This window comes from Sceloporus occidentalis, unplaced genomic scaffold, assembly GCF_023333645.1.
Source record: "Sceloporus occidentalis isolate IW3139 unplaced genomic scaffold, rSceOcc1.0.p SCAF_2, whole genome shotgun sequence".
In the NCBI taxonomy this organism is placed as follows: Eukaryota; Metazoa; Chordata; class Lepidosauria; order Squamata; family Phrynosomatidae; genus Sceloporus; species Sceloporus occidentalis.
In genome coordinates, this window is record NW_028316982.1 from 19,140,203 (window position 1) to 19,158,841 (window position 18,639).

Genomic DNA, 18,639 nt, shown 5'->3' on the forward strand with positions numbered 1-18,639 from the left:
ACTCCCATGATCTGCCCCTCCTTCCTCCTCCCAGGGCTGCCTGCCCAGCAATGGGGGAAAGAGACAAGGACCCCTGCCCAGCGAGTTGTCCTCCTCCTCTTCTGCCGAGTCAGCAAGGCTGCCACCTGGCAAAAACCCCAGGCTGCTCAAAGGCGAATGACTTGACAGAGGAGGAGGAGGAGGACAATGTGGTGCACAGGCGTCCTTATCTCTTTTCCCACCCCCCTCCTCCTTCTCCTCCTCCTCTAGAAGGAAGGAAGGGAGGGAGGGAGGAAAGAAAGAAAGAATCAAGGAAGTGAAGAAGGAAAGAAAGAAGGGGGGAGGGTAAGAGGAGGAAAAGAAAGAAAAAAGAAAGAAAGCAGAGAGGGAGGGAGGAAACAGGGAAAGGAAGAAAGGAGGAAGGGAGGAAAGAAAGAATCAAGGTAGTGAAGAAGGAAAGAAAGAAGGGGGGAGGGTAAGAGGAGGAAAAGAAAGAAAAAAGAAAGAAAGCAGAGAGGGAGGGAGGAAACAGGGAAAGGAAGAAAGGAGGAAGGGAGGAAAGAAAGAATCAAGGTAGTGAAGAAGGAAAGAAAGAAGAGGCGAAGGTAAGAGGAGGAAAAGAAAGAAAGGAGGGAGGGAGGGAGGGAAAGGAGGAAGGGAGGAAAGAGAAGCAAGGAAATAAAGGAGGGAGCGAGGGAAAGGAGGTAGGGAGGAAAGAAAGAAGCAAAAAAATAAAGAAGGGAGGGAGGGAGGGAGGGAGGGAGGGAGGGAGGAAACAGGGAAAGAAAGGAAGGAGGGAAGGGATGACCAGACTTTCCCTCCTTTTCCTGGACATGTCTTCCATCTCAGCCTTCCTGTCCAGGAGGAGGGATTCCAAAATGTCCTTCATTTTGAGCATGGTTAAGAAGTATGGATTTACATTTATATGCTTCCAGCGTTTATTTGGTCATGTCCTCCATTTTTCTTGAATGTCCTACATGTCACCTAAATGTCCTAGATTTCCCTGTCCTAAACCTATTGGCGGCCCAAACAACCTAGCAGACCTTAATTTCGGCCCCTACCTCCTTTTAAGTTGGGCACCCCTGGTCTAATGGAATGGCATCTGAGTGGGAAGAGAGAAGTAATTGGAGTTCATTGGTGGTGTGTTTGTGCAATGGTGCACATGCCTAGTGGGCAGATGGCAAAAAAATAATAATCTAGCTTTACCAGACAGTGGAGTTTTGACCTGCTTTCAGATAATGCAGGATGGAGCCGCTGCGAACAAGATATTGCTTGTCTTTCCCTGAAGAAATATCCCGAGCCTCCTCTCCTGAACACTGAAAGATTCAGATTCTGGGGGTTGTGTTAGATACAGTACTTGGTAGATTGATGTGCTTTCAACATAAGTGTGCTTTCTAATCTATAATCTGTACCTGTTTTCAGTGGATGTTTTCCAATAGTTTAATCCATTTTATGTAGTGCTGCTTTAAAAAACAGATCAAGTTGAATCACAGTTAGTCAGTCATATTGCTATGAAATCATAATTACTGTCAAATCTATCAAATAATGCACAGATTCTTTTAATGATCTAGGCCTCATGTGGAAGAATTCACTCTTGCATCAATAGCTAAACCTTAATGGAAGGACATGAGTGTTCCATCCAGTCATAGTCTTATCTTTGTTTTTCAAGCAGTACATGGCATATATAATTAATTAGCTCACATCTTTCTTTTACATGGATATGTGTGTGTGAGAGAGAGAGTTTATAAGTAAGCTTGGCTGTTTTGAATGAAAATAGACTGCTCATAAATTACCCTTTTATAATTATTTTGGCAAGTATCTGTAATTATTATTTCTCATTTCTGCACTATCCACCTTGCTTTGTACAGATGACACCTTTAATTAAAACTAAAGCAGGTGTGTATGTTTGATTACAGTTAGTGGAAGTTCATTTCTACTGCAACACATAGAAAAAATGACGTACTTTTAGAGAATTGAGACATCATGACTTAATTTAGTTTTAGAAAATGGTCCATTGAATAAATCTGCTTCTCTCTACTAATCTCAAAGATTAGTAAAGACCCCCCATTCCCCTTTGTTTTTTCTTTCCCTCCCTCCCTCCCTCCCTCCCCCCCTCTCTCTTTTCCATCAGTGGCAATATCTCAGGATGTATTTGCCAGAGAGAAAGAAATGTATGGATCCAAAGCCAACAGTAGACAAGACTACCCCGTCCTTCCTCTTTCTTTCTGCCAGTCTCTTCTCTGCCTTCTTTATCTGTCCCCCCTTCTCTCTCCCTCCCTCCCTCCTCTCCCTCTGCCATTTCTCTCTTTCTCCCACCCACATTCTCCCTCTCTCTGCCATCCTGCTTTTTTCTGACTCTGAAAGTATTATCTCTCAGAGTCATAGAGTCATGGAGTTGCAGCAGTTTTGACAAGTCTTTTAATGGTGCCATGCTGCAGAATTCTGCATTCTGCCATTTGATGAGCTACTCAGAATTCTCTGCTTGAGAATTCTAGTGCTGTAGTTTGGGCAAGTACATATAGCAGAGATTGTAAGTACCTCACCAAAAAACAAGTCGCAGGAATGTTCAAGCCATGATAGTTAAAATGGTAGTCAACCTGGTATAATTGTGTAATGTGAGTATGCTCTCTCTTTTTTCCACCCTTTCTCTTCCCTTCCTCCCTGTGCCTCTCCACTCAGTGGTTTGGTGGTATAAGTCACCCATATCAGAAGTCTGAATTGCTAGCTTGCCAGATTCTTGTGAGTTTAGCCCAACCACCTCATAAAACTGGACTGAGGAACACATGCAAGCCCAGGGTCACAGATTGTGATCCTCTGACCTATATGATTGAGTCCTATGTGTTTACTCAGAAATGAGTTCATTGGGGCCTATTCCCAAGTAAGTGAGAACAGAATGAAGCCATTCCCAGCCTTTGTGAATATTGCATTGTAAGTTTTTTGAGAACTACAGTTTACAAGGCACAATATTAAATGTAACTTTGGATGCCTGAAAAGCCTTTTTCCATACAGTTCAATGTTTTTGTCTAATGGCACAACTAGCAGGCACCATTAATATAAGTAAGCAGCTAAAACAGCATTCTCTTCATTGCGTTCTGTCCACTACCTGTGTAAGTTATCTTCCCTATCACCTTGTGACATCTAATCATAATGCAGATCAGGGGTAATCTGGAATTATTTAATCTGTAATTATTTCAGTAGTAGCTTTGTGGTATAAGATGGCACTATTATTTTGAACCTAGCCATTTGTTATTTAAAGAAACAATTGCTAAAAAATGTTGTTGTTTTTTTGCTTGGGGTAGAATCAGTAGTTGTCTGCTTTTTCAGTAATTTTATCCCAGATATAGGGTGCCCGCCATCTAGTGGTTATTTCTACTTCTTTGGCTTGCAATAAAAGAAGAATTGTTTTTTGTAACAGCCCTAAATTATATTATGAATATCTGGAAAGCCAGTCTCTATATGAATTTTAAATAGGTAAGATATAATTATCTGGCAAAAGTTTGATTGTTTGTTTAATTAGAGGAACTGAAAGACATCTCTGAAGATGAAACTACAGAATTTGGTTGCCCTGCATGATCATCATCTGTTGACCAGAATAAAAAAAAAAATGTATTAAAAGGGAAAATAATGTTTGCAATGCCTTTTTATTTGCCAGCTGAAACTGAACAAAGTCTCTTATATGAATTCTGTGCTGGTCTTTTCATGAATGATCATTCATTCTTGAGTGATCATTCATTCTGTATTCTATTCTTGCTTTTCCTGAGTTTGGGAACAATCCATAGAGAGCAAGAACCCTTTGGCACTCCACAGATATAGCACTCTGATTTTACTTTAGTTGTCATAGTGCCATCCTATGGAATCCTGAATTTGCAGTTTACAGAGGAGTACTTGGAATTTATATAGCCAGTGAGCTCTAATGCCCCAACAAACCACAGACCCCAAAATTCCACATGATGTTGCCATGGCAGTTAAAGTGGAATCATAGCGCTATAACTGTATGGTATGACAGCAACCCATGGTGCCCTGGTTGATAGTATAGAGCCGTGGTGGCGCAGTTGTTAAATGCAGTAGTAGGGTTGCGAGTTCAAGACCAGCAAAAGGTCTGAAGCTTGACTCAAACTTGCATCCTTCTGAGGTCACTAAAATGAGTACCCAGTTTGTTGGGGGCAAATTAGCTTACAGTTGTAAACTGCTTAGACACTGCTTAGGTGGTATGAAGCGGTAAATAACTGGAGCTTGTTTGTTTTAATGATATTCCTGATGTGTCTGTCTTGTAGATAACTGTATTGTGTGAAAGGGCCCTTGAATGAAAATATCCTGTTGATACTGGATGAACATTGTAGTAAAACACATCTGGGTAGTGCTAAGTTACGGAAAACTAGACAGGGATCACTGAAAAAAACTGCACATACATATACCTACCAGATTTGGCAAACAATTATGAGCACAATTTGTGTGTGTGTGTGTGTGTGTGTGTGTGTGTGTGTGTGTAAGAGAGAGAGAGAGAGAGATAAAAGGCAGGCAGAGTTTAGGAAACTTTGAAATTATAAACTGAGCTCTATTATTTTCTGAATTGATTTTCTTTTCTTTCTGTCTTTCTTTCTCAGAAAATAATTTTGTAAAGGTTGGCTCACTTATTCTGTACTTTTCTATTAGGGAAAATAAACGTTATCGGGTCTACGTAGTGATCCCTCTGCTGCCAGGATTTGAAGGTGATATTTCAACAGGAGGAGGAAATGCACTGCAAGCAATCATGCACTTTAACTACAGGTATCTTGGATACTCTACACTAGCATTTATTTCCAGCCACATGTGCTATGGACATGGTACACTGTGGTAAGGGTTCTGGGCAGCACACAACTGACATCTGTTCAAGTGTTCTGTGAAATTTCACAAGCAAAAGGAATCTCTGATTGAAACTCTGCCTCTGAATCAAAAGGGTCACCACCATAACTGAAGGGACCCTTGTCAAAGTGCTGTCTGGGGGAATTCCTTTGTACAGGTTTCATGGAGCGGGGAGCTGAAGACTTGCTATCATGCGCACCAGCAGCTCTATGTGCTAGTTATGACTCCCCTCCCCAGTACACCAGAAACTGAATTATGTAGGGTACACTAAGCTGAAAACACATCGGTTTTTTCCAGCACACAGCCATGAAGGGCACTCAACTTCTGAGGCTGCATCTACACCACATAATTAATGCAGTGTGACACCGCTTTAACTGCCATGGCTTAATACTATGGAATACTGGGATGTGTAATTCTGTAAAATATTTAGCTTTCTCTTTCAGAGAGCTCTGGTGCCACAACAAACAGCAAATCCCAGGATTCCATAGGGTGGTGCCATGACAATTAACTGAGTGTCACACTTCATTAATTCTACAGTGTGGCAGTAGCTTGAGACAGTATTTTCAACAAATGAAGATGGAAATCACATGGGGATAGTACTGTTCATGCGCATGTATGTCTGTGTGTGCATGCCTGTGTGTGGGAATTTGTAAAAAAAAAATCCCAATAAACGCATCAGTTGTAGGACCCACTGAGTCTCCATCTAGCCTTGGGATGCCAGGCACTAATACTAGGAATGCAAAGAAGACTTGAACATTTTCTTGTCCTCAATGAGAGAAGGTGATTTTACACATCAGACACCTTGTCCAAAAAAAAAAAAAAAAGTCAACTGGCATAAGTTTTTTTCACATTTTGGCACTTTTTGCAAAAATAAAAATGTGCCAAAAAAGTTTGTGCAGAGAACTTTGCACAGAAAACTGTGTATTTTGCACAAACGCTTTCATGGTCAAAATTAAAAGCACAATACCTCTTGTAATCTCACCCAGCAAGAAGAAAGTTTTTGAAATTCTTTGCTCTTGCATGTGAGAATGAAATAAGCAAAGATTTATATTTCTACTAATGTAGGCCCTTATTCAGACACACATCCAATGGTTTGTGCATGCCTAGTGTGAATGTTTAACTGGAAACAACAGAACTTTTTCAGAAACAAACCCTATGCAGAACTTTGAAAAATGCTTTTCTTCTTCTTTTTGCATGACAAACCTTGGAATCCTCTGACCAACTTAACTAAGAATCATGTTGTCCAGGGAACTCTGGGAGTTGTGGTTCAAAAATAACTTTTATAAGCAATATGGTTCCCTCCCTTTAGGACACAAAGAGATATGCCATACAGTTCTTTGAATCCTGGCTTTTAACTTTAAATGACTGTTGCTGTTATGTGATCTAATGTGTTACTAATGAAAATGACACAGCTAGAAGGGCAAGGATTGTGGACTGTAACAAGCTTTTACAAAAATAGCTGTGTGTTTTATTGATGTTTTTTGTCTGATTACATTTTATAAGTTACTAAAACATTTGAAGAGCCTTCAATACATTCTGTCCTGGCCCAATACCCCAAGACTTCTTTCTCCCAATCTGGTGCTAGCATTCTTCTTTCACACCTTGAGAATAATAAATAATAAATAATAATAAAATTTTTATTTCTATCCCGCTTTTTGCCAGGCAATCAACGCAGCTTACAACAGGTTAAAATACATCCATATATACATAATGCCCCCCTTAAAACAAGATTAAACAGTGTAAGATTAAAACTACATATTAAACCGGTTAAGCTAAATAAAATCATCATAGGCAGAGTTCACTAGAGAACAATAACCTCAATGCATATTTCTGTCAAATAGCCAGCAGAGGGAGTACAGATTTTTGTGTTGTGCCGTTCCAAGAAAATCTCAAGGGAAACATTTCCTCATTAACTTTTTAATTAAGCTTTTTTCTCTCATTTTCCAATTTTCTCTTGAATGTCACACTTTCATTTATAGATACCAGATTTCCTGCCCCTAACACACACACACACACACAGAAAAGAAAGAAGAAATAAAAGGCATGTGTGTGCATGTATGTGCCTTTAAATTGCCTATCGAATTATGGTGGCCCCATGAATTTCATAGGGTTTTCTTAGGCAAGAAATACACAGAGGTGGTTTTGCCAGTTCCTTCTTTACTTTACAGCCTACAGTACCTGGTATTCATTGGTAGTCTCCCATCCAAGTACTGACAAGAGTTGAGCCTGTTTAGATTGCAAAATCAGATGGAGTCTGATGTCTTTAGAATATTTAGGTATCTTAATAAAAGGCATGTAGATAATAAATTAAAAGCACGTTAATGAATACTGATTCCCTAAACAGCTGCTTTCTGTTGCCTGATTCGCATACCAAGGTTTGGCAGATGTGGGGTGAGTCCTGTGAGCAATGCTTGCAACATGCAAATGTGTCATAACAGTGAGTCATAGGTATGATTAATTCTTTAGGGTCTCTTCAAGAGCAACCCAAACAATGTGAATCCCCTCAGTGAGCCATTTGATGTCTGGAAATTTTCTTGCATGACTCACATTGCTTAGGGTTGCAAACAAACACAGTAGTTTAGAAACAGAATGAGCTGAGACTTATACAATCCATTTGTCTTATTTAGCCCAGCCAAGTAAAGCTGGTGGCTTTGATGAGTAGGATGATAAGTTTGTACTTTCAAGGAGTGATCCAAGGTGCTTAAACTGGATTTTAGGAACAGTATTTCAACTATCTTTGATAGTTCCTTTAGACTAAAACTTGAAGTGGATTTGCCATCCCATTGACATGGATGGTAGCAGTCAACACAGAATCAACATTGTCTACTCTGACCACCAGTGGATCCCTAGGATTTCACAGAGGATAACTTTTCCCAACACCAGGGTCTTTGAAATGGAGAGCCAAGGTTGTCAGCTGGGGACCTTCTGCCTGAAGATTCATGGCTCTACTATAGAGCAACAATCCCTTCTGAAAGACAGCCAACCTTTTCCTGCAGGCAGAGGTTCTCTAAGATATGAACCTGGGTCCTCTTGCATCCTGGGCATGAGGCATAATTTTGGGTTAACAAACCATGTTTGGCTGTGTGAAGAGAGTAGTAAGAATCTATGTTTTTTTAATGAGAAGACTGGTGAGGGGAGATCTTTCTCTGTTCCATTCTTCAAACTTATGTTAGGGCCAGAGCTTGCAAAAGCTACTTCTCTGGACTAGAACACAAAATAAAGAAGAAGAAAAAGGAGGAATGCTGGCAGGGGTATTCTGGGACTTGTAGTCCAGAATAATAACATTTGTGCACTCTGGCTCTGTACTGGCATCTCCAGGAGAGCTGAGATACACTACCAGTCAGAGTTCACAATACTTGATTAGACAGATATATGAAAAAGTGCTTCCTTTAATCTGTCCTGAAATGCCCAGATTGCACAGTGAGAGGTGAGAATCTTCTCCTTATACACAAATATCATAACATTGTGTATTTCCCCAACTGATAATGCACCACATACTTCAATAAGTGTGTGTTATAGGGAGTAGTAAGGGATGCTCGAGGCAGGATTGTAGACTTTTGGCACTTCCTTGACCATCCTCCTACCTAGTTCCACCCCAAGCCCACTTTGACTCAGAGACAGATACATTGCAGAAGTGGACTCTTGGTTGGTTTCAGCATTAATAAACAGATGCACATTTGCAAGCAACCTCAATAAGAAGCTAATCTAGACACCTATTTGTTTTAAGATGGGATGGGCAATTGCCAGGTTTTGAACAGCTGTAGTTGCAATCTGTGGAAGCAAGGAGAGGTGCTCTGGATCCGTTGTTAAACCTTAAAAAAAACCAATTTGGCCAACGGTGTCTTCCTATACTTTACAGCCCAGTTCTGTTCATACACTGAATTCTGTTCATACTCTGAATTTACCAATCAGAAATAAACTACCATAATGAACTATAACATATATGCATCCAGGCATAGTATGGGGGATCCTGTATATAACACAAACTGTTTCTACAATTGTATATATACATCAAAATTGTCAATTCAACATACTTAAAAATCATCAAAAGCTACATAGAAAGGACAATGTAATTAATAACAATAAGGTCAAGCTTCAAAAACAATTATTTGAAATGATAACAGGCCCATAGCAAGGGTAATGCCACAGCAAACTGTTTATACTCATGTATATATACATCAGAGATATTGAATCAATCAATTCAAGGATAAATTAATTCATAAACAATTTATTCATAAATCAAATTATACAACATCAATGGATTCATAGACATGGCCAAATTGTCTCTGTGTCCTCTAAGGGTATGAGGCCCATTTTTGTAACAAAAAAGAGAGAGAAGAGTTAATAATAGAGGTTCGGGTAATATTAGGGGGACTCAACAACAGTGCTGAAGGCTATGTTCATCTGATGGGCTGCATTTAAGGTAAAATCACCTAAAGAAGTGGGATGAAAGGCAATAGGAGAGCCCATCCTCAGTCTTCCCACATGGGCTGTCTCGTTTCTAGATTTACATCTAGTTGAAAAGTGTGATCTTAAGGGAGCCAGATTGGGTCCTCACATTTGTTGTTGTTAATTGCCACCAAGTCTGCTTTGATTTATGAAGATCCCTTGAAGAAGAGCACTCTAAATTTAACAATCATTTTAAGATCTGATTTCATTGATTGCATTATCCATCCATAAAGTGGTCTTCCTCTTTTCTTAGGCACTCTCCCAACACCTATTACTTGGTGTTAGGTCAATTGTTCTGCTGCAAAATCAAATCAAAATCAGTTGCTGCTCATTTTGTACCCTTGGGAACCGAGCAGCAGTCAGTGACCAAAAAGCCTTTTGCCTCTTCCAGCCTTTGCCACAAGGCTGACATGGGCAAGAAGTTTCTCAGCCACTGCTTGGCCAGATGCTGAGATGCTGCTTCCAAGTGACCAAGTGCAAAGGCAACAGCTTCTCCCTGGTGAAATGGGACTCTCAGTCCTTCTTTGCTGGAGCAGAGAGGGATGCAGTCAGCTTCCCACTTTTCTCCCAGTGAGGAAGGATCCATTCCAAGAGAAGTGAGAAAGGCAAAGGACTCTTTCAAGGAATCAACTCTGGATACTCCTTCCCCAGAGATATGCCTTCCCCATACAGCTTCAAGTCCACTCCCCCACCCCATAAACATTATTTTTTCTGCTACTTCTTCTCTCTGCTGAGACCACTTAGATGCATCATCAATGAGCTGGAGAGTAAAACAGCCCTCTCATAAACTATGGGAGGCAGACCTTTATTGGCCTACAAATAACTTCCAAATCTTAAACAACTGTTCACTTATTAAAGGATGAATATAGATGGTAATACAGGGACAAGACTCTTCCACAAACCCAGATGCCAATTCTGTCTCCATGTCTGCTCTGGGAGCAAAATTACAGGGCCAATTACAGGGGTCAGTTACATCACCGACAACACCAGAGGTGCATTTACTTGCTCATCTTCCAATGCGATATATGCCATCCTATGCCAACTATGTCCTTTTACACTCTCACTCCTTCTTCCTTCCCCCTCTGCCACATTTTTTCTCTTTTCTTCTTCCTTCCCATTTAGTGGGCTGCTAGAGAAAGAACAGATCATTCTTGCAGAGACTTTAACTAATCACTTTGCAAAGAGTTTTTAAAATTAGGCCAAGGGCTACATGCACACTTTGGGCTTCCAGTTGCTTGTGCCTGCCTGTTCAGAACAAAAGCAGACTTCCACTGTAGGTATGGTTTCACTGTTTTGCGTCCAAAATCAAGATCATTGGGCATTTTTCTCCTTCTCTCAATGTTGCTGTTGCTTCTGAATCTGTTACCTTCCCTTGTTTCTCCCTCCTCTTTATTTTACAGATGAACGTATCTGGCAATTTTAATTAGCTCCATCCTTGTAAACTCATTCAATTGCTGTTGTTTTCTGACTTTAATCATGGCCTTAATTCTTCCAGGACTATGTGCAGAGGAGATAATTCGATTCTGGGACAGCTGAAAGCAGAAAGTAAGTGCTTTGCCTCACCTCGCTGTGTGCTTTGTACTGTTGGGCTTTGAGGATACTAAACCTTGATTGATATGCTATAAAGCACACGTTAGCCAGTGCATAATTGCATGACTGTATAACTAGGAGCACAGGAGGCCTCAATTATGTCAAGAAGATCTTCAGAGTAAAGAAAACAAACTAGTAAAACAACATCTGGGTGTCAGACAAAAACAATATAGCGGCTGTTCTCAGCATCCCTTTGGATGAAGCTGAAAGTGAATTATTCTTCTTGCTTCCCCTACTCTAGTCTAGTTAATGTGAGTTAGTATTAAGAATGGGGAGAAATCTGGGTTGTAAATAGGGTGCCCATGGCCAGAATCCCATTGCTGTCATAAGCATGAGTAAGTTTCCCTATGGAACACTTGGACATCTTTGTATGATGTGCAGTGTTGATGGTTATGGAAATGGAGGTCCACATGCAGTGTCACTGCACATGCAGATGTCCATTCTTGACCAATACACATTTCTCTGGCCTGCTGAAATTTCCAACAGCATTCCTTCAGTTGTGAATGTTATTGTCCATGTGTCTTCTGTTGTGCATTCCATTGTACAACATTACCATTCAATACCAGAATTACATAGTGTAATCAAAGATTGAGCCACATGTAGATATTTATGCAATATACCCCTGATGTGGGATCTCAGCCATTATGTCCTGCTTTCCTGAGGGCAGTCCTCTGTTTTAAAATGTGTTCAATGAGAAGACCTGTCAGAGGGCAGTCCTGTATTTAAAAATGTCTTCTACTCAAAGGTCTGTCCAGTCCAAGTCTAGCATAAAGATAAAAAATTATTAAAGGATAGAGAAGAAACTGCCCAGTTCCAAGACAAAGACCTCATCAACTGCTAAGTAATTGGGTTCCTTGTTGAACCAGCAAGATGTTTCACTGAAATCTACCCTCTAGTAAATTATTTTCCTGATCAGCTTCTTATTAATTCCAAAAACATTCTTTCCCCTCTCATTTACCCATCGCATGATGTTCTTCAGTGGGAGACCAATGGATTAACTACATTTCCTTCTGTGGACTTCGAAACCACGCTGAGCTAGAAGGGAAGCTTGTCACAGAGTTGATCTATGTTCACAGCAAACTGATGATTGTTGATGACAACACAGTCATAATTGGTAAGTACGAAGGTTGTTCGGTAAGAGAGAGAACAGTGGACTGTCTCAGAGGATGGGAGATTCTCCTTCTCTGGAGATCTTTGCACAGAGGTTGGTTGGTCATATCTCAGGAGTCGTGTGTTCCTATATGGCAAGAGGTTGGGTTAGATAGGTCTTGTGGTCCCTTATAACTCTATGATTCTATAATTGTTAAATAACCAAGTCACAATTCACCAACGGATTTGTGAAGGTTCAGCCCTAGAACATGATCTGTCTGAACATTCTTACATTAGAAGTGTGAATGAACTCCTTCTATATTCTCTTTTTAATATAATTTTAATTAAATTGTATACACATATATCCCATCCACCACCATCACCCATACATACACAAAACGTACCAAAGACAATAAATCAACATACCCACAATAACAACATATAAATTACACCCCTATTTACATTTAACCCTGTGACTTCCATCCTCTTTGCTTAATCTATTATTTTATGTATCTCTTATACATCTCTTATACATATCCTATTAATCTCACCTATTCTATTATTTTACCAATATTATTACCATTATTCTTCTATTCAGTTTTTACTGTACCTACATCTTTTTTCCATTACGAATGCTACGCTTATTCAGCATATAATTATATTAACTACAAATCAGTTCTGTCTATCAAATTATCTATTTCAGACACCATTATCCTATAAAAATAATTTCCCCCATTGCTTCCTCATATATTCAAACACTAAGCCCTCCCCTCCCTCCTTCCAACTGTCATCTTCTGGCCCTAGAGGGAGCGAAAGGACAGGCCCAACGCCATCGGGCCTGAAGAGGAAGAGCCCTCCCCTCCCTCCTTCCAACTGTCATCTTCTGGCCTGGGAGGGAGTGAAAGGGTAGGCCCAACGCCATCGGGCCCGGCCTCGATTAAGAAAAAGAGCCCTCCCTCCAGCCCATCTGCCTTGGTCCAGGCCTCAGAGGAAGAGAAGAATGCTGGACCTGATCCCCTCCCCCCCTCACCATTCCCTTCTCCTTTTGTGTCGTGTCTTTTTAGATTGTAAGCCTGAGGGCAGGGAACCGTCTATTATCCCCTCTGTTATAAGCCACCTGGATTCCCAGTGATTGGGCGGCATATAAATAAATCCTATTATTATTATTATTAAACACCATTCCTCTTCAATTTTTCCTGAGAGATTCCCCATAGATTTATCCCTTAATATTTGAGTCAATGTATCTATTTCTATTATCTCCATTAGTTTTGATACCCACTCCTCTTTCTTTGGGAACTCTTTTGTCTTCCATTTTTGTGCTAATAATATTCTTGCTATTGCTGTCATATAGAACAATTGTTTTCCATATTTTATTTCAATCTCACTATCAAATATTCCCAATAGGAAGCTTTCTGGTTTTAGTTCTAATTTGATATGCAATATTTCACAAATTACTTCTCTGATTTGTTTCCAAAAACTTTTTACTTTTTTGCAATTCCACCAACAGTGTATTAATGTTCCTGTTGTCTCCCCACATTTCCAACACTTATTATTTTTATTTTTGTAAATTGTCGCTAGCCTCTCTGGAGTTAGATACCAGCGACAGAACATTTTAAACCAATTTTCTTTTATATTTTGTGAAGCGGTATATTTCAGTCCTTTTGTCCAAATATGTTCCCATTGATCTATAACTGTATATTATGACTGAGATATCTAGCCCATTTAACCATAATATCTTTAATAATTTCATCTTCCATCTCCAGTTCCAATAATTTCTTATAGAGTTTCCCAATCAGCTTTTCTTGATCATTAATTAATAATATTTCCAATTCTGTCTTATCTTCCTCATCTCCATATTCTTTTAGATCCTTCATCATTCTCTCATAAATCCATCTATAGGCGAAACACCCCATATCAAATCCTATTTGTTCCAATTCTTCTTGTGTTTTTATTTTTATTTTACCCACATTTTTCTTGGTCAATTCATTATATTTGAACCATTTTTCTCGCCTAATCATTTCTTTCCTATATATTGCTTTGTGGGGCGATAACCACATGGGAAGTTTATGAATAATATTCCTTTTATATTTGTTCCAGACTTTCAATAAATTTCTTCTCACACAGTGATTATTAATTATTTGATTAGCTTTTTCCTTATCGTATACTAAATATGCATGAAAACCAAAACTTAGTCATTCTCCTTCCAATTCTAATAACCTTCTAATTTCATCCAATCTTTTATCCACATAAGACTACATGCCTCTGCATATAGCTGCAAATTTGGAAGAGCCAAGCCACCTCTCTCTCTGGCATCTTGAAGTAATTTTAGTCTAATTCTTGGCCTTTTGTTTTGCCATATGAAATATGATATATCTCTTTCCCAGATTTTGAATGGTTTGTTTGGATTTATAATAGGGGTCATTTGAAATAAAAAAAATAATTTTCAGGAGTATTGACATTTTTATTGCCGCAATCCTACCTAAAAAGGATAATTGAATTTTTTTCCAATTCATTAAATCTTTTTTAACTTCACCCCACAACTTTGTGTAATGGTTTTCAAATAATTAATTGAGGTTTTTTGATATCCATATTCCCAAATACTTTATTTTTTTATATATTTTTTAATTCCTGTTTTTTCTTGTAGCCATATCTCCTCTTCCTTTTTCATATTCTTTGTTAATATTGCTCATTTATCTCTGTTAATTTTACATCCTGTGTATTCTCCAAATTCGTCAATTATATCCATTAATGTTAATATATTATTTTGTGGGTCTTCCAGATTTATCACCACATCATCCACAAATGCACAAATTTTATATTCAAATTGTTTTATTTTCACTCCTTGTATTATTTCATTATTTTTTATTCTATTTAACAAAATTTCCATCATTAATAAAAACAGCAACGGGGACAGGGGGCAACCCTCTCTCATGCCCTTTTCAATAACAATTGGTTTTGATAAATCTCCATTAATATTAATTCTCACTTTTTGATTTGTATAAATTTGTGATATCCAATTTCTATATTTTGGTCCAGTATTAATGTTTTCTATAATTTCCATCAGGGCTATCCATTTGACCGAATCAAAAGCTTTTTCCATGTCCACAAATATCAAACCTAATGTTTTATCGTTATGTCTTTCATAATATTCCAAAATATTTAATATACATCTCATGTTATCTTTCATGTATCTTTTTGGGAGAAATCCACATTGGTCTACATCTGTCATACCTTCCAAACAGTTTTTAAGTCTCTGAGCTATAATCGTTGCAAATATTTTATAATCCAAATTGAGTAGTGAAATCAGTCTATAATTTGATGCCTCTAATGTATCTTTATCCTCTTTTGGTAATGATATTATTTCAGATTCCTTCCATGTCTCTGGTAACTTCCCATTTAAAATATTATTCATAACTAGCCATAAAAGTTCTTTTAGTTCTTCTTTTAAAACTGTAAAATTCTATTGGAAAGCCATCTGGGCCTGGTGATTTGCCATTTTTATTCTTTTCTATCACTTTGTATACTTCTTCTTGTGTAATTTCTGTGTCTAAACTTGCCCTTTGTATCTCGTTAATTTTAAAGAGTTCCCCTTCTTTCAAAAAGTCTTTTAATCTGAATCCATGCTCTTGTTTCTTTGTATATAATTTATACAAATTTCTAAAATGTTCTATAATATCCTCGTGATTAGAAACTATTTCATTATTTTTCCTTATTCTCGTTATTAATCTCTCTTCTCTTCTATATTCTTATACTAGAAGTAACAAATGTCAAAGGATATCTTGGATATTATATATTAAAAAAATTGGTAGTGGATTAAATTTGATATTTATATATTAAGTGAAGCAGCAGTAGTGCATGCCCCAACTGTAGATATCTGAGCTGCTGATAAACAGGATAGATAGGTAAGGTTAAAACTATACTTAATACAAGGATCCCTAGAGCTGACCCTCATGCATGCAGGTAATGCATCCATCTTGGATGATGGTGGAAAGAGAAGAGAGCTTAGAACAAAGAGTTGTAAAACTCTTAATCTTTAGTAGAGTGGGAGGAGATAGGAAATGACCTCTTCACAGTCATCCTAAACAAATGACCACAGATATAATCAGTGCAGCTATGAGGAATGCACGCCCTTACTCCTAACTCTGTAGGCACAAGCATTCATGCTATACTCCAATAGAATTAACTAACATGACTCAATCAACTAATATGACTCAATTTTGTAGCGCTTTTGAGATGGACTGAGTGAAGAACATTGTAGCATAAACTTTCATATAATCTATTAGACTTGAGTTGACTTATTCTACTTCCTCAGATGCATGGAGTGAACAGAAGTACATCTGAGGAAGCAAACCAAGTCTATGAAAGCTTGTGCTACAACGTCTTTCATGCTATAAGATCCCTTCGCATACTGATATTGCTAACTGACACTGCTATGTCTCTACATTCATGACTCAAGGAAGTTTACATAAGACTTTCTATCTATGTGAGAACAAGCTGGCAAGTGGGAAATCTCTGAAGAAATAGATAAGCGAGACTGCCTCTGCTGATTTTCAAAGTGTCCTGTATTGCCTGTTCCTTTCCTGCCTGGTGGCAGCTGATGAAAGCACAGGCATTGAGGGACCCATTAAGGTAAGTGAGACCATCTTGGTTTCATTTTTCTTGCTATTATTTGCCTTCAGATCATTTCCAACTTATGGCCACTCTAAGTCCAAGACTTGATTATTGTTGTCATGTGTCTTCAAGTCATTTCTAACTTATGGTGTGCTAAGGCCAAGAAACCTCCTATCACGGGAATTTCTTGGCAGGATTTGTTCAGAAGGGGTTTGCTTTTGCCTTCCTCTGATGCTGAGAGAATGTGACTTGCCTAGCATCACCCAGTGGGTTTCCATAGCTGAGCAGGGATTCAAACTCTGGTCTCCATAGCCATAGTGCAAGAGTCAAACCGCTGCAACATGCTGGCTGTATTAATTATTTTACTCAACTAAATTTAATGGTGCAAGGAACAGAAATGGGTTGTTAAAAGGCATTTCTGCTTTGTGGCTTGCTATGAAGATCTTCTGCAAAGAAACAGACCCATCTGGCTCATATAAAAGTTGGAATTTGTCCTACAGCTTGGGCAATTTGTCATCTGCTCCTCCAAGAATGGAACATGCTGTGAAATCTGGATGCTTTGTGCCAACATATGTACTTCATCAGCTTTTGGTGGAGGGGCAAATAATATATCAAAAATACGACACTCATCTTCTTGTTTCCCTCTCAATCTCTCTCTCCTATTAAGAAAAGATGACAGCCTTGATGTGTTGTTTTATTGTTTTATTAATGCTTTGTGTTGTTACATCCTACTGTGGGCAATTTCAGTAGAAAAGACGGCAATAATTAAGATCAACAAATATCAAACAGTGTAGCAAGCAGTCTAGTCTGGAAGCTGGGAATGACACTGTTCTGATTTTGTGCAGTCTCCAGTCATCTGTCACTAAATTATATGAGTTTTCTTAACCTTGCTGGAGGTAATGTAAGCAAGATAAGATCCATGTCCTATTTCAGGAGAAAGAAGCAGAATGTGTTAGGATGGCCCATAGGATATTTAGGTATTTCCTACATGACATGTATGCATGGACTTAAGTTGTGTTATACTTACTGTTAAACATGTAGTTACTCCTTGAATTAAGTGGAGGTAGGTTCAAGTGGAGATCATAGTGTATCTTCCCCCACAACCACCTGAGTAATAGGTACTATTAATTCCAATAGAGCTTTTTATAGGGAGGGGTATTTAGAATTCTCAGTGAGAGAGTTCTAGTATGTACTTCACCAGGTTATAAGCCTCATGACTGCATAGGATGCAGTCATGATAAAGTGAAATTGTAATCACAGAGTTGGAAGAGACCCAACTTCCCAACCCAACTTCTAGTCCAACATCCTGTTTAGGAAGCCACTGTTAAAACATCTTTCGACAGTTGCCTATTCAAACTTCCAGACAAGGAGAGTCTACTGCTTTTCAAGATTATCTGTTCTAACATCAAAGTCCTCTTAATGTCAGCAAGCTCTTCCTTACTGGAATCTCCTTTGCTATAATGTGAATCCATTGGTTTGCGCCATACCCTTTGGGGCACTAAAAAACAAACTTGCTCAGTCATTCAAGGAAGGAAAGGCTGCTTCTCTAAGCATGTTTTCTTCCCTCTCTTCAGAACTGCTCTCTGTACCTTTAATAATTAATTTGCACTTGCACACCAAAGACATAGATGCACACTGTGCAGTAACTCTAATATATAATTTGGTTCTAAAGAGGATTTCCTCAATGGCAGATTTTGGAGTAAAATTAAAAGGAAATATTTAGTTCCTTCCTATGTTTATTTGTTTTGTCCCAGCAAGCAAAGGGAAGTTTTTTATATACATTTCCTTCCTCAGTCACAGTAACGTCTTGTTCAAGCAATATAGTATGTCCCTATTATGAACAACATCTAATGGGAAAGTAGTAGCCATTCAAATTCCAAGTAGCCATGGCTGGATCAGAACCAAATTATATTTTGTGCAGGTGATTTTCCTACGACTTTAATGAAAAGCTGTGTCAGTAATCTATGGAGTTTATTGACTGGACTGGACAGAGGGGAAAAGTGTTAATTTTTCTTTACCAAACCCTCTCCATTCCTCCCCCCTCCATTCTTTTCTTTTTAATTCAAAGCTGCTTTTCAC

At 38.6% G+C, this 18,639-nt stretch overlaps 1 protein-coding gene across 3 annotated transcripts in view; it reads left to right on the plus strand.

The window, feature by feature from the left end:
* The window catches only part of PLD1 (phospholipase D1), a 147,177-nt gene that overhangs the window by 117,966 nt on the left and 10,572 nt on the right, over positions 1 to 18,639 (plus strand). For 2 of the 3 annotated variants that reach the window (XM_089508838.1, XM_089508839.1), the window contains 3 exons: positions 4,633 to 4,746; positions 10,766 to 10,815; positions 11,840 to 11,974. In XM_089508838.1, the coding sequence (XP_089364964.1) occupies positions 4,633 to 4,746; positions 10,766 to 10,815; positions 11,840 to 11,974 (299 nt within the window). Of the gene's footprint in view, positions 1 to 4,632; positions 4,747 to 10,765; positions 10,816 to 11,839; positions 11,975 to 12,753; positions 13,116 to 18,639 lie in introns of those variants that run through there. The other variant, XM_089508840.1, reaches the window with a different exon arrangement.